This window comes from Ips typographus, linkage group LG2, assembly GCF_016097725.1.
Source record: "Ips typographus isolate SLU linkage group LG2, UJ_Ityp_2.0, whole genome shotgun sequence".
NCBI lineage: Eukaryota > Metazoa > Arthropoda > Insecta > Coleoptera > Curculionidae > Ips > Ips typographus.
Genome location: NC_138423.1, coordinates 18832199 through 18855251, shown reverse-complemented (window position 1 = coordinate 18855251; position 23053 = coordinate 18832199). Strand labels below are relative to the sequence as shown.

At 34.3% G+C, this 23053-nt stretch overlaps 6 protein-coding genes and 1 pseudogene across 7 annotated transcripts; 2 read left to right on the top strand and 5 right to left on the bottom strand.

Annotated features, from left to right (window-relative positions):
• The first annotated feature begins 703 nt into the window (after window positions 1-703).
• Window positions 704-5103, top strand: Noc3 (Nucleolar complex protein 3). Its single transcript, XM_081972977.1, has 8 exons — window positions 704-872; window positions 949-1220; window positions 1274-1937; window positions 3451-3651; window positions 3711-3899; window positions 3957-4303; window positions 4357-4542; window positions 4600-5103. Exons 1-8 carry the CDS (start codon window positions 864-866, stop codon window positions 5057-5059), a joined length of 2328 nt encoding a protein of 775 aa, XP_081829103.1. The 5' UTR covers window positions 704-863; the 3' UTR covers window positions 5060-5103.
• Window positions 5104-7636: 2533 nt separating this feature from the next.
• On the bottom strand, window positions 7637-9787 carry hdm (meiosis specific with OB domains hold'em). The gene has a single exon (XM_081974421.1). It carries the CDS (start codon window positions 9174-9176, stop codon window positions 7758-7760), a length of 1419 nt encoding a protein of 472 aa, XP_081830547.1. The 5' UTR covers window positions 9177-9787; the 3' UTR covers window positions 7637-7757.
• A 132-nt stretch (window positions 9788-9919) lies between these two features.
• On the bottom strand, window positions 9920-10668 carry LOC145725618 (ATP synthase subunit s, mitochondrial). Its single transcript, XM_081974423.1, has one exon. It carries the CDS (start codon window positions 10666-10668, stop codon window positions 10099-10101), a length of 570 nt encoding a protein of 189 aa, XP_081830549.1. The 3' UTR covers window positions 9920-10098.
• On the bottom strand, window positions 10485-11192 carry HSPC300 (hematopoietic stem/progenitor cell protein 300). The gene is made up of 3 exons (XM_081974424.1): window positions 10933-11192; window positions 10793-10875; window positions 10485-10735 (listed from the first exon to the last, which is right to left on the bottom strand). Exons 1-3 carry the CDS (start codon window positions 11057-11059, stop codon window positions 10709-10711), a joined length of 237 nt encoding a protein of 78 aa, XP_081830550.1. The 5' UTR covers window positions 11060-11192; the 3' UTR covers window positions 10485-10708.
• Window positions 11193-11297: 105 nt separating this feature from the next.
• Window positions 11298-17894, top strand: Gnpat (dihydroxyacetone phosphate acyltransferase). Its single transcript, XM_081974418.1, has 12 exons — window positions 11298-11528; window positions 11584-11987; window positions 12050-12226; window positions 12276-12405; window positions 13093-13296; window positions 15481-15632; window positions 15688-16321; window positions 16394-16473; window positions 17134-17292; window positions 17354-17526; window positions 17584-17645; window positions 17702-17894. Exons 2-12 carry the CDS (start codon window positions 11808-11810, stop codon window positions 17770-17772), a joined length of 2022 nt encoding a protein of 673 aa, XP_081830544.1. The 5' UTR covers window positions 11298-11528; window positions 11584-11807; the 3' UTR covers window positions 17773-17894.
• Window positions 13293-13792, bottom strand: LOC145725619 (rutC family protein UK114 pseudogene; annotated as a pseudogene).
• grsm (probable aminopeptidase NPEPL1 granny smith protein) lies at window positions 17888-22975 on the bottom strand. Of its 2 annotated transcripts, none has more exons than XM_081974420.1 (8): window positions 22828-22975; window positions 22318-22656; window positions 21352-21627; window positions 21070-21294; window positions 20869-21014; window positions 20660-20816; window positions 20168-20455; window positions 17888-18482 (listed from the first exon to the last, which is right to left on the bottom strand). In XM_081974420.1, exons 2-8 carry the CDS (start codon window positions 22645-22647, stop codon window positions 18336-18338), a joined length of 1569 nt encoding a protein of 522 aa, XP_081830546.1. In that variant the 5' UTR covers window positions 22648-22656; window positions 22828-22975; the 3' UTR covers window positions 17888-18335. The 2 variants fall into 2 exon arrangements, with proteins under 2 accessions (XP_081830546.1, XP_081830545.1); XM_081974419.1 differs by having other exon boundaries at window positions 22832-22975.
• Window positions 22976-23053: the final 78 nt, after the last annotated feature.

Sequence of the window (23053 nt, the reverse complement as noted above, 5' to 3'; positions counted from 1 at the left end):
TAGTTCGTAAAATTTTTACTTTATTGACCTGAATACAATTTTCTTTAAAAAATCACAAATAACTCAGACTTTAGCCGGGAAGTGAAGCAGTGCAACAAAGATTTTTAAATATGTCACAATTTGACAGTTCTTATCTTGGTTCCTATGGATAGGAGGTTTAAATGTCAAAATGTAGGTTAAAACTTCTGCTTTCTTTTGTCACGAAACAACGTTGGTATATTCCTTTTCACGAATTTTGAAAATATAGTGCGTCCTCATAAACTTAAACTGCCTAAAAAAGTTTCGAGTAGTAAGTGGCAAAAGTGTCAGACCTAAAATTTCCAGTTATTTCCCTGGTAAATATTTTTCCTTACCCCAAAAAGCCCAAAAAATAAAATACCCTACCGGGAAAAATCTCCTAATCTGGCAATCCGATGATTTAAAAATCACATGACACCATCATAACAAAATCATAAAGAGCCACGTGACCTTTGCATCATGACCCGTTGTTATCCGACATCGCAAACCGAAATGAAACGGTTTATTATTTATTTACGGTTAATTATAACAGATACAAGCCCTTGTCTCTGTTTATAGTATATATTTATTTACCTTGTCGTAGCCAATACTAAATAGTAATTACAAGAAAAATCGTATTTTAACTGAGCTAAAAAAACCTAACTTCACGTGCTAAACTAACCTAACCTCTTCTTTTTGTTCTTACCATGCTCTACAACCATAACCACAATGTTTAGTTTATTGGGATTATTGTTGTTTAAAATCTGTTAATAGTAAAAAATTACTAACTTAACAACTTATCTATTTTAAACATTCTTAAAAAATAATCTATAAATAAAGTGAATATTAGAAACTACTAGTCCACCATGGTTGTGGTAAGAAACATTAATTTATTTTGTGAAAACATGGCAATTCAAATTTATCTTCTTTCTTGTTGGTGTCTTTTTTCAGAAAACAAAAATATCAAAAGCTAAAAGAAACAACCAAACCAAGAACAAACTGGTCAAGAGAGGTGTTATTAAGAAAGGTTCTAAAGTTGTTAAGAAACATCAGCCAAATGCACTGCACCAAATCCCTAAACCTACTGCAGAAAATTACTCTGATGAAGAGAGTGATCATGGGGAAGACATGCTTCAAATGGTTGACGAAGACGATTTAGTTTTTTTAAAGCAGGCAATTACTAACAGAAGTTATGGCATATTAAATAAAGTCAGACATACTTGGTAAGTGTTTCTTTTTTTATGTAAACTATTAGCTAATTGTTATGGTTGGGAAGCAAAAAGCGTAAATTACAAGAGGATGATGAGAGTCTAGAAAATAATTATGAAGACCAGATTGATGACAACAGTTCTAAAAGAGTCAAATCTTTGTTGCCTATCAAAACTGACAAAGGATTAATACCCCAGCAGAGGATAGAAGAAATCACTGAAGACACATACAGTGATGAACCAGTTGAATCTGAAAATGATGATGATGTTGAAAACCCTGAAAATATTGATGAAGATTTCACACTTGAAGAAACTGATATTGATTTGAGCAAGCCAATTTCAGCAGCTCAATTACTGGTAGCAAGAAATGAGAGCCTAAGACAGAAAAAAATACACATAGGAACTCTAAGTTCAGGTTTATTAGAAAACCCAGAGGAAAAAGTAACCAACCTGAAAACTTTATTGTCACTGATGGATGATCAAACCCCTGAAGTATATTTTACTGTGAGAAAATTGGTGATTGTGTCTCTAGTGGAGATTTTTAAAGATATTTTACCAGACTATGAAATAAAGAATGTTAAACCTGAGGGGGTTAAGCTGAAAAAGGACACTTTAAAGCTGCATAAGTATGAGGAAACTTTGTTGGGGTATTACCGGAAATTTCTACAAAAACTGGAGAAATTTTGTTTTATGCTGTCAAAGAAAAAGGGGGATTCCCGTAGGATTTCTGAGGTAAGAATGTAATCAGTTGATTTTTGTTATTCATTGATTTAACTATACAGGGTGTTTGAAAGTTGTAGAAAGTTAAAATTCATTGTAAACTATGGATAAATAATTTATTGTGATTATGGTGTCTGCACAGAGAAAAATATCCAAATTTTAATGTTTTACCTTAAGAATACTTGCCTGACCTATGTGACAGTGAAACAGATCAACTTGAGGGGTAAACTAGAAGAATAATTTTTTTGTACACCAAAATGCCTTTTTGCATACAAAATGCCTTGAAATGCCCTTAAAATACCTCACAATGCTTCTATTATTGCTCAAAATTCCTTAAAACAAAACTGTCTAAAATGCCTCAAACTGCCTTGAAATACATACCAAGTCCCTTGGTATTGAGATAATGATAAATCTTGATGAAATACATCCTTAAAATTATTTTTTTTATGGTCACCTGACAGTTTTTAGGTTGGATTAGGTAGCATGTCTGCTTTTACAATTTGTACATGAGTTTTAACTATTGTCAAAATGTCGATCTGGATTATTGATTCAATGAAAATGACTTCCTCAGGTTACATGACTGTTTTTCCAAATTCTGAAAAACAAAAAATATTTTTTGTATGGTTGCCTGAAATTACAGGTTATATTTTGACGTTTGCACAAGTATTTTAACTGTCATAGTAACCAAGTTAGCACGTGTCAAATAAAGACACTTATCATTTAAAAAAACAGTTGAAAAATTGGTAATTTAAATTTAGACAGTAGTAAGTAAATACAGTAAGAACTAGGTCACGTGACTTGATAATTCAATTTTTGAGCTTGCAACATTGTAAAGGCCAGTCGACATTGTCAAAAACAGTCGCGTAAACTTCAAAACGCAGTTTAAGCTTTAAAAAATGGTAAATCAAATTTAGACAGTTGTAAAAACTTAAATTGCAAAATACACGTTACGTGACGTTGAAAATGCAATTCTGAATGTTCTTGCAACACTGTAAAGGCCAGTCATCTGTCAAAATTAGTCACGTGACCTTTAAAATGTGGTTTAAAATTAAAAAACTTGGTAAATTAAATTTAGACAGTTGTAAAAGCTGAAATTGTAAAAAACACGTTGTGTGACGTTAATAATACAATTTTGAGCTTGCAACACTGTAAAAGTCAGGTGACATTGTAATAAACAGTCACATGACCTTAAAAATGTATATTTTTATAATAATTTGTAATGAATATTGTTCCAACTCAATATAATGTAGCAAAGATTTTACCATAATAATTACATGTTCTGTTCAATTTTCAGTCAATTTTGTTATATTAATACACTACATTTTGAAATTTACACACAATGCCTCAAAATATTCTCAAATGCCTTATACATATCTCAAAATGCCTCGTAATGCGTTGTAATACCTCACAATGCCTCATAATAATGAGAAAGTGCTAAAGTTTTAAAATTTTTGCTACAGGACAGGAATTTATTCAAATGTTATTATTTATTGTGAGTTTATTGTAATAATTACTAATACAACAGGAGGAAATCAAAGTATCAGAGTTGTCCATACAAGCAATGTGTGAGTTGTTAGCAACCCATCCATATTTCAACTATTCTCAAAATATCGCGCAGGTGTTGGTGCCGTTTTTGAATAATTCCAGAAAAAACGTGAGAGAAATGGTTAAGAAATTTGTGTGTCTGGTATTTAAAGAAGACAAAAAAGAGGAGGTCACTCTAAAAGTAAGCTATAGTCAAAAAGTTCTTCATGTGCAAATACTACTACAAAAAACGTCTTGTAGATTCTGCGATTGGTGAACAACTATTTGAAAACACACTCGGAAAATGTAAACGTGGAAATTCTGGAAGTTTTGCTAGTATTGAACCTTAGAGATGTGAACTTGGATGCTGAAAAGGAGCAGGAGGTTAAAAACAAAAAGTTGCAGGCGAAAAAGGGACGACTTTTGCAGTTGTCCAAAAAAGAGAGAAAGGTTTGTGACTTAACTGGCGCTGGTTGCCAGTTTAGCAATTGAAATATTGGGTTATAGAGAAAGAAGAAGCTACAGGAGCTGGAGAAGGAGATGTTAGAAACAAAAGCGGAGGAGAACTTTCAAGCCAAACAACACAACCTGACAGAAATCACAAAAATTATTTTTAACATTTATTTTCGTATTTTAAAAAATTCAGAAAACAGAAAAATGTTGAGAGTGTGTTTGGAAGGTTTGACCAAATTTGCCCACTGTATAAATTTGGAATATTACGTGGACATTGTGAACGTTTTAAATCAGTTGCTTAATGAAGATTGGTTGGGATACAGGGAGCAGTTGCATTGCATCCAGACTATTTTTATTATGCTGAGCGGACAGGGAGAGGCAATTAATATTGATCCTACAAGGTTAGTTCTCTACATTGGTTTTGTATAACTAGTTTTAAGTTTTTTCTTTGCAGATTTTACACAAACTTGTATAAAGACCTGCTTACTACACACGCTGGAAGAAACCACGAAATTACGTTGACACTGCTAAAAACTTTAATAGATGCTTTGGTTAAACGACGAAAAAAAATTACAAACAAACGAACTATTAATTTTGTAAAGCGCTTGGGGACATTGAGTTTACAACTTTTACACAACGGGTAATATACATATTAAGGCAGAATCTTTTTTTTTATAAACATATGTTATTTAATTAGTTCTCTAGGGTGTTTAGGGTTAATCAAAACTCTGATGCAACTAAACCGTTCACTGGACATACTTCTCGATTTGGACAGTTCTGGTGGAGAAGGACAATTCCAGCCGGAAATTGACGATCCAGAATTTGCAAACGCTTCCAATACGGCACTGTTTGAAACAGTTTTGCTGTCTAAGCATTACCATCCCGTAGTTCAAAAATTTGCGAGAAACATCGCCAGTGGCGTTCCTGCTACAGGAGATGGAAGTCTGCCTCTAGAATTTGGAAAGCTGACAGTCGAAGAACTTTGCAACGATTTCGACATGTCCCAAATGGCTTTCAATCCTGCCGTCGCCGTTCCTAAAGTAGCGACCCCTAAATCACGTCCTTTGAGGAGGGTGTTTGTTGATCAGTCTTTTCGGGAAGAATGTACAAAGATAGTAAAAAACAGGCGTTTTGAGACTTCATGGGTATCCGTTTAATTATAGTAGTTATAAACTTTTTACAATAAAGGTGTATTATACAATTTTTTTTCTAATTTTGACATGTAAAGTGACACTTTTCATAACCAGGGTTGGGTGAAAATTGTTTTTTTCTAAAAAAAACAAAAAACTTGTTTTTTAACCAAAAAAACATGTTTTTTGTTTTAAAACAGTCTTTTCTTGCGTGTGAAATAAAACATTGTTTTAAAATCAAAAAAGTGTTTTAAAACAATATTTATCTTGCTATCTAATACAGTATACAGGCAACCTTGACCATGTTTCAACATCTAAATAAAAATGTTAAATAATGTACGTAAAAGTTGTCATAGTTTTTAGCTTGGGAACGTGGGCACTACCTTACTAGTACTACTAGTAATGCTGAAGATTAGCTTTTATGTTTTTTTTTCAGGTCTTGACTTTTAACTTTTATAACTTATTACCCATGTGACATGTTAAGTTCAGATTTTTTTACAGTTTACACTTTACAGGTGTTATACCTCTGTTCCTATGTAGTTAACTATATTTTCAATAAAGTTTTGTAGAGCTGGTAGCTGCCTAGTGCATAAATATTCCTTTTAAAAAAGTAGCATTAAAATGTATGTTTCAAATTGATTTTTTTTTTTGTTTTGGTTCTTTCATACTGAAAAAAATTTAAAAAAAAACAAGAAAAACTCTAATTTAAAAATTACAATACAGCAGACCACCAGGCTCAAAGAATTGAAAACACTAAATAAATTAAATATAGGCGCATAATAATCAACTTTTAATTAGTTGAAAAAAAACAGTGTTTTAAACATAAGTTTTAAAACACTGATTTAAACACCACCTGTTTTATTTGCAGTGTTTTAAACGTGTTTTAAACAACTGTGTTAAAACAGTTGTTTTAAAACAACCCAACCCTGTTCATAACCCTTGCCAGTGACACAACGTTTTACTTTTTGCTGTTGAAAAGTGCTTTTCACCACCAGTTATGAAAAGTATGTAGGTATATCTATATACTTTTCTATGAAAAAAATGGTTAACTCAATATTTGAATTGTTTATATTCAATAAGATAATTATTCCTAGTGAAAAATTAACATAAAAGTCAATAAGGTAATTGATTATAAGAAAGTGAATTGGAAATATGTAGGTGTATGAAACTTGCTGAAAAACTAACCTTTATATACAGGGTGTCCCGCGAGGTAAGGGACAAAATTTCACTACGTGTTCTTTAGGTAAATTCGAGTCGAAAATGTTCTATGAACATGGGTCCGCAAACGCTTCCTTATCAAGATATGATTTTTTTAAGTTTAATAGTTTTATTGTGTTGAAAAGTACAATAACCTCACAAAAATATTTTTTACAAAAAAAATTAATACCTCTTGGAAAATAACTGTTTATAATATTTGTTCAAAGTGTCCATTTTTCCATTGTAAGCATAGTCTAGCCCTTTTAATGATGTAGATGAGAGCCATTGTAGTTTTCGGTACAAAATCACTATTAAATTTAAAAAATCATATCTCGGTAAGGAAGCATTTGCGGACCCATGTTCATAGAACATTTTTGACTCGAATTCACCTAAAGAACACGTAGTGAAATTTTGTCCCTTACCTCGCGGGACATCCTGTATATTTATAACACAATTTGAGCAATTACTGATACTGACTCCAGATGACAAAGATATTTTTGCATTTGTATTTATTTGTATATTTTGCACTAAAGCTTCTCCAAGAATCCTGGATGCAATTCTCCGCTTATTCTCTACGGAATTGTCGACGTAACCTTCTGCCACTGCGTTATACTTCCATTCTCCATGTTGCTTAATTTTTATAAGATCTGCGCCAAAATCGTGTCGTCGATGATCTTCACCGAATATTTTTCGAAACGCCGCTATATTTTTCGGTATATTTCCCAAAGTATTAATACCCACAGGTTGAGGTCTACATTTTCCGTTAGAATACTTCATAAAAAATCTATCCTGTTTCATGTTTGGTGGTCGTAACAAAACGTCCTTTTTTATAATTTCAATGAGGTCTAACCCGTCAATGTTCCCCGATGTTATGACAAATTCACCACGTATGTTTGTCTTAAAAATTGTTATTTTAAAGTACTGTCCTTCATCAACGAGGTTATCCACGCGAAGAAATGGTAATTCACTTTTCCGGCAACCACAGCTTTTGTGAGAAAATTAACAATGTTTTCTTTTGTCAGGACATTTGACTTCTTATAGGCTGATAATTTTTGAAGTGGCGCTTTAAAAATGCAAGTAAACCAGTAAATTTCTTGTTATCCACATTTCTTTTTAGAGATAGTTCCGTTCTTAACATAGAAGAGAGGCTCCATAAGGTGGAATTCTTTCCTTCGAAATAGGCCAACAAGACCTTCTCGTTTATATGATTTACATTTTTATCTTTGCACCAAGCATCAAATTTGGCATATGCCAAATCATACTTTCCTTTCGATTTTGTCGGAATAACAATTTTGTTCAATTAAAAGTGAAGTTTTTAGGTCATTTTTAAAACTTTGCCATTTTAAAACGAAATGATGGGGGGCTTGATTCTAAATACGTTTTACCGGTTAAATTAACACAATTGAATTTCTCTCAAAATTTAATTCTTTATTAGAACATTATTGAAACATGAAACTAAAAACTTTACATATTTAACAATATTAAACTTTGAAATTAACAATAACTTCAGTGTGTTAAAAACAACAACTTAATAAACTGGTAGTTTTCTGGAGACTTCAGCCATATTGGCAAGTTCCAAGTGTAGAACTGACACTATAGGACTCTGGCTAACAGATAAAATGACGGCAATATGAACTTTGCACTGCTCGAGTAGGTATTTCCACTTTAAAGCACACTTAGTTTCATCTGGGAAAACTGCAAAATCCTTCGCCGAACAACCCAAAACTTCTTCAGCAATTTGTCCGCTCAATTTGCATTTGTCCAGTGTTCCAGTATGATCAGAAAATGACATGTTGATGCTGAACGTTACTTCCGGTTCGATGAATTCATTTTCATAGGTTGCGGTACATTCGGGGTTTTCGCATTTCACGTCTTTTATCATGACTTTGCAGCGGCCACACTTGACTATAAAAGGCCGGAGAAGACCGTCCAAGTCCAACTGGGTGACAAAAGCGAATAATGCTACAGTAAACGATAAGTTTCCACTTTGCTTATTAGTTAAGTTGTAATTGATACGATCGTAAATTTGACGGACGCTCATTACCTCATCCAAAGAACTGCTGCTAGCCATCATGGAAGATAGTAAATGTTCAACTATTTCAAAGGTTTTTATCGGAGCTTTTTGAGCATATTCAAACAGTGCTTTTGCTTCATCTCCAATTGGGTTTTCAGTGACTATGGTGCGGCTGTTAGCCGATCCGACAAAGCTTCGTGCAAAGCTGGACCAATTAATTCGTATATCGGTCAAAAAAAGAATGGTGGTTCGCGGTTTCCAGTTTTCAGATCGAGCGATCAGTTCTGGTTCCCATAGCGTTATCTTGAAACTTGGACATGTGTGGTCAAAAACTTCAATTTCCCTCATTTCCATTGCCTGTCCACTTTTAGTGTTGATGGTTCTGGTTGGATTAATTCCCCGAACCGCCCCTAAAACGTCGGCAAATTGGATTGATTGTCCTCTTTTGTGGATTTCGTGGAGGGCAACAAACATTGCGGTGGGTTTAGTGGTGATGTGAAGCAATTCTTCAAAACGACTTCTGTCTAAATGCAGTCTAATCATCGATTTATCGGTCAGCGTTAACATGTAAGGTGACGTTACTTTGGGCCGGAAATGTTCAGCATTGTCGTTCAACTTTCGAATCATGACCTGGGGATTCACAATTTCCACCACGTCGCCCGTGGAAAATTTGGCGTTTGCTTGGAAAACCTGTTCGGGCGTGCCCCAATAGCTGACGTTGATATAGTGCTGAATGGAGTCTCTCAAAGTGAAATTCCACACCGCTCTGGACCCAGTCTGACTACCTGCCTCCGGTCGAGTGGAAGGCCCTAGCAAGGCGGGACGTTGTTTGCCAATTATAATTCCCACAATAACTACGTTCGTAGCGTTAGGGTCTAAATTTTTCAGATCTACTCTCTGTAGCGCCACACCACCGTACGTTACCTTTTGCATTTTAAATTAGTTTTGAATTTGACTGTTAAAAGTATTACGCTGCCACTTCAAGAATGACGCAAAACTCGCAAAACTGTTCTGTTTAAAGATGGCGGCTACCGTTTTTCGAATTGCAATCTAGTTGGCTTTGGCGCCTGTATAGCCGATGTGACGTCATGATGATGTCACTTGACAATTAGTTAAATTATGATTTTGTCAAATTACGTCATTATGACGTCACAGATGCTTTGCTCCCTTCATGGAGTCTTTAGCGCTTCAACGCCTTCTATACTAGAAGGTGCTTGAAAATTCCATTATGGCCGAACTAGTGGTTGTGGCTACTGTCAAAATAGTGTTTCGATTGAGTTTTGAGTAGTTTTACTATCGAACAGAGATTTTAAGAAGTAAAAAATAAACGTAGCTTAATTTAAGAGTTGGAAGTTTTTAGGTTTGATGCATTTTGAGGCAAAAGCTTTGTTTATTGGCGGTCCCAGCCAGTAGTCAGTTTGACTTTAGTACTGTAAGTGTGCCAAAAAATGGTGTTGTACCTTTAAATTATTATATGTTGCCACAAGTTTATAAAATTTGGCTGCATTTACTTTCAAATTAAAATTAACTACTAACGCCATCATTAATCTCCATTTTCCAGGCATTATTTATAGTAGGTCTTGACTATAGGGACCTTCCACAGTTTTATTAGTTAATCAACTACCATTAAACTTACCTTATTTCTAACTGGCATTTTTTGCACCTTTAAACTGAAATTCCTATTGTAATTATTTTATTAAATAAATTAAACAAGCTTATACATACTAGTATAGTAGATTAATTGCAGTCAGCTCTTCAAATTCCAAACTAAACTTAAGTTACCTACTAAGTTTTGATAAGGCTACTGAACACAATTAAAAAACACTTGCTATTCACTATTTTTAACTAAAACTAGTCACTCATCAAAAGTAATCTTACACTGCTTCATGTCATTACGCAAAGTATCTAAAACCTTCACTCTCTCTTTAATATAAGGCAAACCAAAAATAATGAGTGTTCTCAATTTTTGAAGACTAATTAAATGTAAAAGACCTGGTTCAGTGATGTTACCACACTTTGACACTTGTAAAAACGACAAACTGTCTTTTACATGGTTTAACTCTTTCAATGCACTATTCTCCAAGTAATTGCACTCGTGCAAAATAATTTTGCTGATGTGTTTGCATCCTTTAAGGTGTTCAAAACCGTTAGTCATGATTGAACTGCCAGAAGCATCAATTTCCTGCAGCCTCACTGGTATTTCCTCTTTGGGTAGATTGTTGTAGTCCACTTCATACTCAATGCCGTCCACCCACTTAACTTTACCGCCGTTACGGAGAATCCATTCAGCACAGGTTCTGTCAGGTCCAACCTGTTTAACTCGCTCATCATCAACTGCATTGAACTGCAAATTGATCCAATGGAATAGAGTTCGCTTTAATGGCGTTGTATTGGAGGATGTGATGATTCTGCAAGTTCGAAACATGACCAGACTAGAAAGTGAAGGTATAGGTTGAAGGCTATTTTCATGTAAGTGTTTCACCCTTAGTAACCTGGAACAGTGGGAAAAATAACTAACAATGTTTAACTGTTAACGATTTTATACGTACACAAGCTTCTAAGTAGTCAATTTTACGTTCCAAAGTGGTGAGTTTCTCGTTTAAAACTGCTAGTTTAGATCTACAAGACAGGTCTGCAAGGTGATAAAAACGCAAGTTTGACGTTGTTTTTCGGTTGACTCATGACTTACCAAAAGAATTGAGGAAATCCGTAATTTTCTTGATGCTGATTGTTATTATTTCGACATACTCCCGGTTTACCCAATCTTGTTGAATTTGTTTTTGGACGCCTTCGCCCCTTCCTGATTGTGCCGCCATGTTTCAATTTTCAGTAGTTAAGGTTCAGTGCGGCAATCGTAAACAAAACGAATGTCGGTTATCTTGTCCGATTATCATCTTCAATTTGGCAATGTCGCTCCTCGCTCGGGCCCCATTCGTTTTTAAGCTCCATCGAGCGAGCAGAACTTTATTGATGTCACGATGACGTAATTTCGCAAAATCATAGTTTGACCAAGTGTCAAATTACGTCATTGTGATGTCATATTCACTCTGTTTGCTCTATGGAGCGTAAAAACGAATGCGCCCCTGATGAAATATCAAATATTGACAACTCAGCTGAGAGGAGTGAGAGGTCACGTGCTGACACTGCTGACAGTAGTGACAGTGCATTCTGGTTAATTTGAAAGTCAACAAAAAATTATTTTATTTGTATATTATTGTATTATCAATTGTTATCATTTATAATAGAAATTGTAAATGTAAATAATTATTTAATTGTTCAATTTAGGTACATTTTAATTTAAGACTACTTAAAGATATTAAATTAATTAAATACTCAATAGGAATGTGTTTGTTTTGGAGAAAAAATAAAGTGGTCAAGGCGAGATAGTATTTTAAACAATGAGGAATCTATTATCAACATTATCAAACATTTTTGAACTTCAAGCTTTGTGTAACCTGCAATTTCTCGCTATTCCATTTTAAACAAGGACATAATTTAAATGTTTGCCAATCTTTGAACCTGATAATTTTCCCTCATAAGTTGTAACACTGTATTCAAGTGAGGATGAGCAAATCAGGCTATGAAGACATTCTTGAGGCTCGTCGCAATGAATTAGCCAACTGGAGCTGGTCTAGCAGAGCCCTTAAAACTCAAGTGGCTGTTAAAATTGTTCCAAGACCTACTCCACAGTCCCATAAACTTGCTGTGCTTCAAAGCCCTAAAATAGTGGAATGTATACAACAGGTATGAACTGCTTTGTTAGCCTGAGAGTTAGTTTAACTATAATTATTGATGTTGTAATTTAGCTAAGTATTAAAAAGAATGTTAAAAAGGAGGAAGTGGAAAAGCAAATACTGGAAATTCTGGAAGAAATTGGTTATACAAAATCCCTAAAAGTAATCAGATATTTGTCTTATATGTTAACCAAAGCATTTTTGAATGCTTGTTCAGGAATTTATGTTAATTATGAGGGGTTGCTAAAGGTAAATTTTGTTCTTTGTTTTGATTTTAAATATTTATTACAATTTTTAGATCAAAGCAAATATGGGCCATTGTCCAGTCATTTTTGTTCCTAGTCATCGTAGCTATGCAGACTTTATTGTGTTTTCCTATGTTTGTTATTACTATGATATTGAAATACCAGCAATAGCAGCAGGAATGGGTAAGATGATAGCCAAAATTAAAACTAAAATTTAATAGTAAAAACCTCTTAACTATGTATTTTGTTGATTCATTTCAATTCAAAATGAGTAACTTAATTAGTTAATTACTATATTTATAACATAACTTGTTTACTTAGGAAGTCTATTATTAAATCCGTAATGGCATGTATGTATGTAATCCTACATACTAATATATTATGTAGGTATACTAGTATGTAGGATTATTATATAAAAACTATAGTTATTTTTTGTTATATAGGTTTATGATCAAAATACTTTTAATACAAATAATTTTTTTAATATTCTTGAAATTCAAAAGATAGCAAAAAAGAAATCAAAGAACATGACCTGCTGTTTCTCAAATTACAATCTTGACAATGGGGTTATGAGGCTTTAAAGGTGAACTATTAACATGCTGGTTTGCTGAAAATTAAAACATTTTAATACCTAAATAGATACTGGGAAAAAAATGTGATAATGAGTTTCTAAAGGATAATTTTTAAATACAAACATCCGCATTTCCAGAATATCAGTTTTTTATATATCTTCTAAAGTACTCGGGATTTTTAACTACGCCAATTTGAATCTTGTGAAATTACCAAAATCTCCATGGTACGGCTCAAAAAATTGACACCACAGCATCAACTAAAACGTTAATATTATGAATACCTACTTACAAATTGTAGATTTTCATGGTATGATGGGAGTGGGTGAAATGCTCCGAAACACCGGGGCTTTCTTTATGAGAAGATCATACAGCAATGACGACTTGTACTGGACAATATTTAAGGAATACATCTATCAATTAGTTTGTAAAGGTGACTTACCTATTGAGTTTTTTATAGAAGGAACTCGCAGCAGGAGCAACAAAAGTATGTCACCCAAATATGGTAAGTTTGACATTTATTTTAACACTACAAATTGTATAATACATCTACTTTGACTGTTTGATAATGGCTGCAATAACTTCAATTTCCACACTGGCTCCCATTGGAAGTTTTCCCACTTGAAACGTTGATCTGGCGGGAAAGTCTTTGCGGAAAAATTCCTTGTACACTTCGTTTACCTCTGCAAAGTCATTGATGTCGTTCAGCATTATGGTACTTTTGATCACATTGTCGTAGTTAGTTCCAGCTTCTTCCAGAATGTGCCCAATGGTTTTTAAAGCTTGCCGAGCCTGACTTCCTGTACCGCCTGGTACCAGTTTTAAATTTTCGTCCACTCCCAGAACACCTGATAGGAAAACTGTATTGTTGAAGGCAACTGCTTGATTGTACGGCGATCCGGCAGGGGGTTTTGGGGCTTTGGCCGCTAGAATTACTTTTCTTACCAGTGATCCTGCCATTTTGGGTTGTGTTCACTTGTTCTCACAACTTGTTTCGAAGTGCAAGGTTCGGCAAATGGTGGTTATCTTTGGTTGATAGTGTTTTGACCTTTATCAGGCAAAAATGGTTGTGTGTGGACCAGTTTTGTAAACAAGTTTATTTTCAACTTTAGGAGTGTGTCTTAAGCCTGGTTAACTAATATAACGATGTTTTTTTAGAATAACCAATAATTTGGATAAAATGTTTATCAATAACCAATGTTGGGAACAAAAGTACACAACCTATATTAAACCTGACGACATAAAAATATTTAATCGCATCGATACTTGGCCGATTGCGCCCTCTTCCGAGACAGCATATCTCTTCTCAGTCAGTGGTGCCTGGCTAACCGACTAAACCTCAACATCTCGAAATGTAACGTAGTCTCTTACTCACGAAATAAAACCCTCGTACAATTCAATTATACATTGTGCGAATCAACCCTTGATAGACTTTCCACTACATAAAGGACCTGGGAGTGGTCTTCGATGCTAAAGTCTCTTGTGTTCCTCACATCGAACAGGTGGCTACCTAGAAAGGGGTTTGGAGCATAACCGTATTCTTCTTAGGTTTTCAGAACTGTCTCTGGCTGTACGTCGGGAATTGCAGTAACTCTCGTTTCTCTATAAACTTACCAACTTTAAAAGTAACTGCTCATCCTTGTTAGAGCGGATATCGTTTAATATTCTTCGTACGGTGGTTAAGCATCAACTAACTTTCTTATTGGCATTTGCGAGATCCAACATCCTATCCCAAGGCCCTATAGACAAAGCCTGTTACAACTTTAACTGTGTAGCAGCGCATTCAGATATTTTTTGCGACAGTCTCTCGTCTTTGTTGCACAGGTTTTGCTCGTTCTCTGGCTTTACCCCCTAAATCCAATTGTCCACTAGCACACATCCTTTTGCACCTACCTCCCCCTACCTTCTTGTGATTGTATTGTGAACTTCATTCTTCTTCGTCCATTTTTAGTTTTTAGTTATTATTTTTTTTTTTATTTACTTTCGGTTACGTACAGTATTTTTCAATTTCCTGTAAGTGGGCCTTGGCCTGTTGGAAATAGCGACTTTATTATTATTATTATTACTGACATTTAGGTGTGAATTTCATTACTGTCCTGAGCGAGGTCCTCAGTTTTCTCTTAGCGCCAGGTGAGAGGACAGTCATAATCCACTTTCCAGCCGAACTAGGAATGTCGTGCCTTTTTGTTTTATTGGTAGGAAAATCAGTACATTATTGCTCGATTCTCCTGATTTCTTATTAATATGTGGTAATAATACTTGTTCAAAATAAAATAAACCGTTCAACAAGAAGATTGCACCGATCACTTTTTAGAGCTGATTTAGACGATTATATTTCGAGAAGGCATTAACCAATCATCATTACAAACTTTGCAGCATCTTATACGTCAGTTATTCTCGATTAAGGTAATCAAAAAATTTAGTGCTAACACATCTCTTAAACAAGGTGGCGCTAATATACTGCGAAAATGCTGAAATCCAAGGAAGAAATACTCATGACACACTATATGAAGATACTTCATTTTAGCTGTCTTGAAGAGCCCTTTGTTGATGTTTCGAAACATATTTCCCAGTTTTGCGATTCAGAAATCAACTATAAGAGAAGAAATTATATTATATTGTTTAATTCTCTACCATATTTCTAATATACGAACACATATCTAACAATAATAATTATGAAAACTTTCAGGCTTAATCAACATGATACTGAAAGCCTACTTTCTAAGTCAAGTCCCTGACACCCTCTTTGTACCGGTCAGCATCAGTTACGATAGAATATTAGAAGAAAAACCTTTCGCTTTCGAACTTTTGGGAGTACCGAAAAGTCCCGAAAGTACTTCAGTAAGCTGACCATTGCAACTAATGAAATCAGCTGTTTAAATAAGATTTATTCCAGGGATTTTTCAAATCGCTTTCGATCATTAAAGAACGTTTCGGCAATATGTATTTCCATTTTGGGGAGCCGATTTCGACTAGAGACTTTTTGGAGCCCGTCTTGGATCGTACAAAACACTCTTTTGGACCCCTGCATTTGCATGAAATTAACGAAGAAGAAAAACAGGTTGTTCCTTATCTGGCTTATGAAATAGTTCGTAGACAGCAATTGAACAGCGTGCTCAGCTACTTTAACTTAATCGCTTTGATTTTGAACAACAATGTCACTCGAGGACAAGTTAAAATTAGTAGAGCTGAGCTGATTAAAGACCTGAGCGTCCTAAGGACTGCGTTAACATCTTGGGGTGCCACAATATTTGAGCAAGACCTTAACGACGTTGTTAAAGAGTGTCTGGTGGTGCATCAGAACCTAGTGCAGTCTTCTAATGACGGCTCAATCGAGTTAGTGACAACTAAAATAGAAGTGGGGAGGTTAGATCCCAGCAAGTTGAAAGCGCACGCTCTTTCTGCAGAAACTATCAGTTATTCAGTTCCATTTGTTATGCTGCAAATTTACGCCAATCCCGTGCTGCATTATTTAGTAGATGGAGCTATTATTACTGTTGTGTTAAAAAGCCTTGGAAAAATGAATAAAGGTTAGTTTTGGATGAGTTTGGTTTTACGGTGGTGGATTCTACCAATTTCTAACTAATAGTTTTGTTTATTAGATAACCTATTCAAGCATTACTGCACGCTTCGGGCTCTTTTTGCCTTCGAGTTTGTCTTGTTGGAAACTTGGTATAGAATGGTGGGTGGGACTTTTTTCTTATAGCAGTAGGTAGTTAGTTGTGGTCAATTAAATAGCTTATAAAGGTGGTACAGGAATCATATTTTAATAAAAGGACTAGATGTATCAGAAACGCCTAATTAGCCACCTTTGTAAACTATTTAATTTGGATTATATATAGTTTATTACATAAGTCTGTAAATTATTGCTCACAAGAGATATTTTCTTATAACAGAATGCTCATTGAAAGTACTGTTGCATCTCCTTATGTGCCACATTATCCTTTTTGAAAACGGGAATTAAAATGTCCTTTATCAAGGCTAAAAAGTCAAAATGATTTACTTTGGTTTTTTTTTATAAAATATTTAGGGAAAAGCACAGTCCAAAACAAAAAAAAATAAAAAAAAATTCTTATCTCAGTTATCTTAAAATACCTAAACTGATCTCAAAATGTAATAAACTGGGTTAAAATTTTGAATAACGATGTTTCAAATCAAAAACGTAATACTCTTGGAACCTTTGAAAGTACTTCACCTTTTATTATTGTAAACTTCACGTTTTTGATTGATTTTCCACTATACATTCTGTATGTAGTTATCCTACTTTCTCACATGTTTATTTGATACCTTCCTAAGCTTTTACTATTTAAAATAGTATTTGAAGCCTATATCTGTTTTCTAGAATTTTGAAGAAGCTTTATCAAAATTAAACATGGAAAAAATAATCACCAACCAAAACGATGATTATGCCTTATTTGAAAACCGATACTTTGAAGAAGTATTGATCAACAGCTTACAACCTTTCATTCTAAGTTACTACGTGGTCACTGAAGTTCTGCAGGTACCTAAATCAACCTACAAGCACAGCTGTAAGTCAAATAGCATCTTGTGATTGTTTTTAGAATTTACCAGAGTCAGTAGAAGAAAAAACCATTTTGGCCAGTGCACAAAAGCTACTGGAAGAGGCGATTAATGAAAGGAAAATTTTCATTCATCCTTACTGCATGTCTTTGGATAGTTTAAACAACTGTTTGAATGGTTTGAATAAAGCTAAGGTGGTGAAGAAAAGCAGGGCGTAAGTTGTCTAGTTTTTATATGTTCAATTACCAGGTTAATTAACTATCTTTTGTAGGAACGGAAAAAACGTGTATCAGGTGGATATAAACGCGGTAAGAAAACTCAAAAGTGACTTAGGTAAGGATGAAAAAAGGTTCAACTGTACCTAATTACTGAAAACAAATTCTTTTCAGAAATCTACATTCCATCATTTAGCGTTATTGAGAGTTTCCAGATTTTTCAGCATATTCAAAGTAAATTGTAGACTGAAGGAAAATTTGCTTCTTTAGGTCAGTATTTATATTATGTAAGACTGATTTTTTTGCCATTTTAAATTACTTATTAAGGATTGGGTACAAATAGTAATAAAAAACAGTTAATTACCAATTTTTTTTATATTGCGTCAAACATATTAGCTATTTATATACAGGTATGGAAAATTCAAAATTATTGGTAAGAAAAGAGAACCGTTCAATCATGGAAAACATTTTCGTAAGTGACATGTGTCAAAAAACAAATGTGACGTCATTCGACAGTTGGCATGGCAACTTCCGAAAGACAAAGATTGATCTTATAACCATTACGTCACTAATTCCTTATTTCTATTGATTCTCTCTTCTTCTCCTTAGCTTTGAGTTCCTATAAATAATTTTGAAATTTTCATATCTGTACGGACACATCAACTTTCCTTTCCGTCAAACAAGTCAGTTAAAATTAAGTATCGCAGAAAAGGCATTTAAAAGAAATTACAGTCTTATGCTTGCTAGTTTAAAAATCTACACCCAAAGCAATTAATTATTTAAGTAAGCATGCCCCAAAGTGGTGTCGTTACTTCCTTCTAGCTTTTTTGGCACAGTTTTCTCTAGGTATGGTCAAGGGAATTTCGGGAGAAATGCTTTTCAACAAGTTTTGTTTGCTGAAACCTCCAAAAAGGGTGGTCAACAAAGACACTCCATAACCCGTAGCTCTTTCGCCCTGCAATAAAACATTAATTAAATCTGTTTTAAAAAGCTATACGGTGCAGGAATATTTGAAGTATCTATAAAACATCACAAACTGCCATGCTAACACATTGTTGAAAAATTATGGGCCTAACTATTATACATTTTTACAGGGTGAAGTAAAGTATAGTTTCTGTAGAGAAAATTGGCATATTTTGTATCTTTTCACAAATATTTGTACAACAACTTAAAATATCTGATCTCAAACTTTACAGAAATATTTATTTTTATTGACTGCTTGCTACTAAATGTATGCTTTTGAAAAAGTAGAAACTTTGGGACACTCTGGAACTACGTACTTCTTAACTCATATTTCTTATCACTCAACTGTTATACTAATTAACTTTTAAAGGAAATACTCAAGAAATTATCCAAAAAACACACAAATGTAACAATGAAAAGAGTTTAACGAATATTCGGACAAAAAGTATGAAAATTCGATAAAAGTGACAGATGCCATAAGTCATTCAAATTATATGTTAATTCTCATAGCCGACAAATTTTCTGATAATTCTATCGACAAAAAAAAGATAATTGGTGCCATTTGAATGTGTGAGGGTCTGACTGAATATTATTGTTTTAATTTCATCTTCCCTAGAAGGTTTTTCGTTATTTTTTTTTTTTTTTGTTAAAAGATCTAGTTAGTGCTCTAGCAGGGTTCCCAAAAATGAAGATTGAGGAATGGCTGAAAAGTCTTTTTTATATTACATACTAATTATTGTTTGAGCTTTAAATGGTGACACACAATAATAATTGCAAATACTTTTATGTATGCAAATAGTGATTTATCAATTGAATAAATGTCATATAACATAACCTACAAAAATTGTGTCATTGTATGTGCAAAAATTGGTGCTACTTTTGCTTAAACTGCGTTGGCACAAGTCTAAACCTTTCCAGATTAAGCCATTGCAGGTTTCTGAAGTGTGATAATAAATGTCCTAAGTTATTATGTGTGGTTTATTTCATAATCAATTATTTTTGAATAAGCTGGTGCTGATCTGCCAAACAAGCGCTCCAAATCAATCATGTTTGGGTATTCAAGTCTTATTAAGAGAATACAGAGTCCTTGTTGGGTTGTATGTTAATAGATCTGTCAAGAATTTATTGGGGATTCTGCTAGTTGAGCCAGTCTTGGAGTATCACCTTTCTTAAAATGAATACACCTTTTACATTCTGCTTCAAATAAATCAAAGACTGCGTACAATCTATTCTCATATCAATGTGGATATAAAACTTCTAGTAATACAAAATTAATCGGTTCACTATTTGAGTCAGAGGATTCAAGCAATATTTTCATTAACGATTTGGACCGATTTGATTAAATAAACTTTTTAAAAGAGGAGGCTTGTTTCGTTATTTGTTTGTCACACTCTGCTTACAAATGCACTGTCTCCTGCCGTTAGCTGCTATCGGTCTCAAAAAGCGGAACGAAAACTATTTTGAAATTTGTCAAATATCATTTATGTTAACATCTAAGTTATATGGTTACCATTCGTTTGTGCGTTTCCGAAAACTGTCTATTATAAGTGACATGTGATGTGATAGTCACTAACCTAATCTAACATTGTCAGATCAACAAAAAAAAGTACCAACTTTTAATTATCAATTGGAACTTTTTATAACCTTAGAGGTTGTATGTAATACGACAAAACTTACAGCATGAACTGGGTACGCCATATCCACGTGGATCCAAGTGCCTAGATAGTCAAAGCCCAAGTGGGAAGCAATAAAGAGACCGGCGCAGGACGCTTGCGCGTTGTTGCGATCCCCAACTGAATTTTTCATGTCAGCGACCGCCGACGTAAACTCGGAAAAATGCAATTCCGGACAGTACGGAAGCGGAAACGTCAAATCGCCGGAAGACAGACCCGCGTCCTGTATCGGATTTTCCCACTCGCCATGATTGGTCAGAAAGGCACTGTGGTACTTACCAGTAGCAATACCCTATAAAAACCCATCATAAAAGTCAATACGTCAATTATCAATTTATGAGACAGTAACGCCATAGATAGAATTTTTGTAACCCTCTACTCATAATTTTTTGGTTAGTTTCAGAAAGATGAATTTTAAGGCGGAAAATCAAACAAAAATAGGATGTCGTTTCTATATTTGTTTTGAGTTTCCGCATAATTGGTGGAAATATAATACCTGTGCTCCTGTTAAGGTGGCCATGTCTAAAATAACGTTAGCCTTGAGCTCTTTGTTGGCGTAAGCGACACCATCAGACAAAACCAGCCTGCCTTCGGCGTCAGTGTTGTTAATTTCTACAGTACGGCCAGAGTATAAAGTATGAATATCATCTGGTCTATAAAAAAATAATGAACTACCAAACTGGACCTACACATAAGAAAATTTACCTAGTTGCATCAGGTCCAACGCCATTTTCAGCCAAACAAAACACCGCATGCAAATTTTCAGAAAAACCTGACTGTACAGCAGCATAGAACGCTCCCAAAACTCCGGCGGCCCCGCCACAATCTCGTTTCATGCCTGGCATAGCCGTCTTCAACAAACCATTCATTCTTTCTAATTCTTCAAAATTTAAAAATGTAATTTACCTTGCCCTTAAGGCTTAGACCACCAGTATCATAAACAATCCCTTTCCCAACCCAAGCAATAGTCTGAGTAGCACCTTCAGGTGTATAACTCAGTACAGCCAAGGCGGGGGGCACTTTTGCAGCTTTGCCCACGCCATATATTCCACCAAATCCCTGTTTTTCCAACTCTTTATCACGGATGATAGTTGGAGTAATTTTCAACGCCTTTCCAATGTCCTTCACTTCCTAAATACAACAAGTAAACCATGTTAAATCTAGTACAACTCTACAACTGAACTTTACATTTAGGAAGTCATCAACGGTCATCTCATTACATGGTGCGTCTACAATTTTGGCAGCTAATCTTACACCTGTAGCAGCATTTTCTATACATCGTAAATCATCTTCGTTCAATTGTGAGTCTAAATTTTCAGCACAGGTGTCTTTGTTGACAATCACAAATTCGACAGAAATAGTGGATTTAACATTGTCTTGACTATTAGATTTTCTGGAATACAATGGAAATGCCCTGGCCACAGCACATGCACTGGCATACACCTCCGGTCGCTCACAAACAATCTAAAACAATTCATTTTTCTTACAGTGTACTGCAAGTGTCTTAGTTTTAGTAATGAGAATTTTGAGTTACTCCATGAATGTTGACTTTGCAAGTAACTTCAATTTAATGTTTTTTTGTTCTAGAATTGGTTCCAATAATATTAAAATTCAGTTTCTATTCATGTAAAAATTATTTTAATAACTATTAAGCTCCTGAAATGTCTTAAGATGAAAAAATATGTAAATACCTAGACTCATTCTTGAAAGCAGTAAAGAGGATTGTCAATAGCATGTTGACAAAAATGTGAAACAGTTTATACACATTGGCAAGTTTCTGTCACATTCTATGTACTTTTTCTTGTTAATTTTTTCACTCATTTCAAGAATTTAGGCCATGTTGCCAAATGTCATAAAGATTGAGAATGAAGCAGATATCTTTAATAGTACCTTTATTTTCATAAAATTTGAAGTTAATGGAGGGTAGGGACTAGGGATCTTACTTTCTTACCATAATTAATAAATCTGAATTGATGTGCAAAAAAATATGTAGGTATATAGACCAATTTATGTTCACTGTCAAAGAAACTGGTAAAAAGATCTATAACTTATGAAATCAATTTTATAATGAATTGAACACCAAAAAAATGAGGACAGATCAGTTAGCCCTCAAATGGTACCTACTGGACAGCAAAGGATTAAAGAAACACTTACCACAATACTTTCATCAGAATCTCCATAGATTGAACTTTGAACTATTTTTGTTATCGAGTGCGCCCTAGATGGGGTGTTGTGACGGCTGCATTTAACTGGTAAAGCTGCCACAGTTGCTAAATTCAGCCATAAAGATCGAGTATCAGTGGGTGAAGGGTGTAAACTAGACACAGCCAACTTGAAGGTCTCCTCATTCACTCTGGGTTCTAGCTTGGGTCTAATATCATTGAACCGTAGCTGAGTTAGATGTTTAACTTGTCCTATTATGACTACTGGATTGGATTGGGGGTCAGTTTGAGTTAGACCTGAACGGAACACCAAGTTGGCCATTTTGTGAACCTGAAATTTTGATTAGTAAGAGATCATTTGCTGAGGATAATAAAAAGAATTTAAATGATAAGATTTTAAAATTAGTTATTTAAGATAGGTATTGCAATGTTTATATAATATTTGTTTTCATAAAATTGTATGGAAAATATGTATACAGTATACGTAATGGAAATTACCTACCTACCTTATAGCCTCTAACGGCAAACGAGTAAATAAATTTACTTAATTTACTTTCTCGTTGTAGAAAAACCAAGGGGAGGAACATAAATCTAACTTTTTGGACTAAAAAATGTTGCAGTTTATTGTTTACACATTACTCTTCTATCATCATTCCACCATTTCACCCATATGACAAACTTTAAGTCAAATTTTAATAAATCACATGATCAATTTTTGCAAACAATAT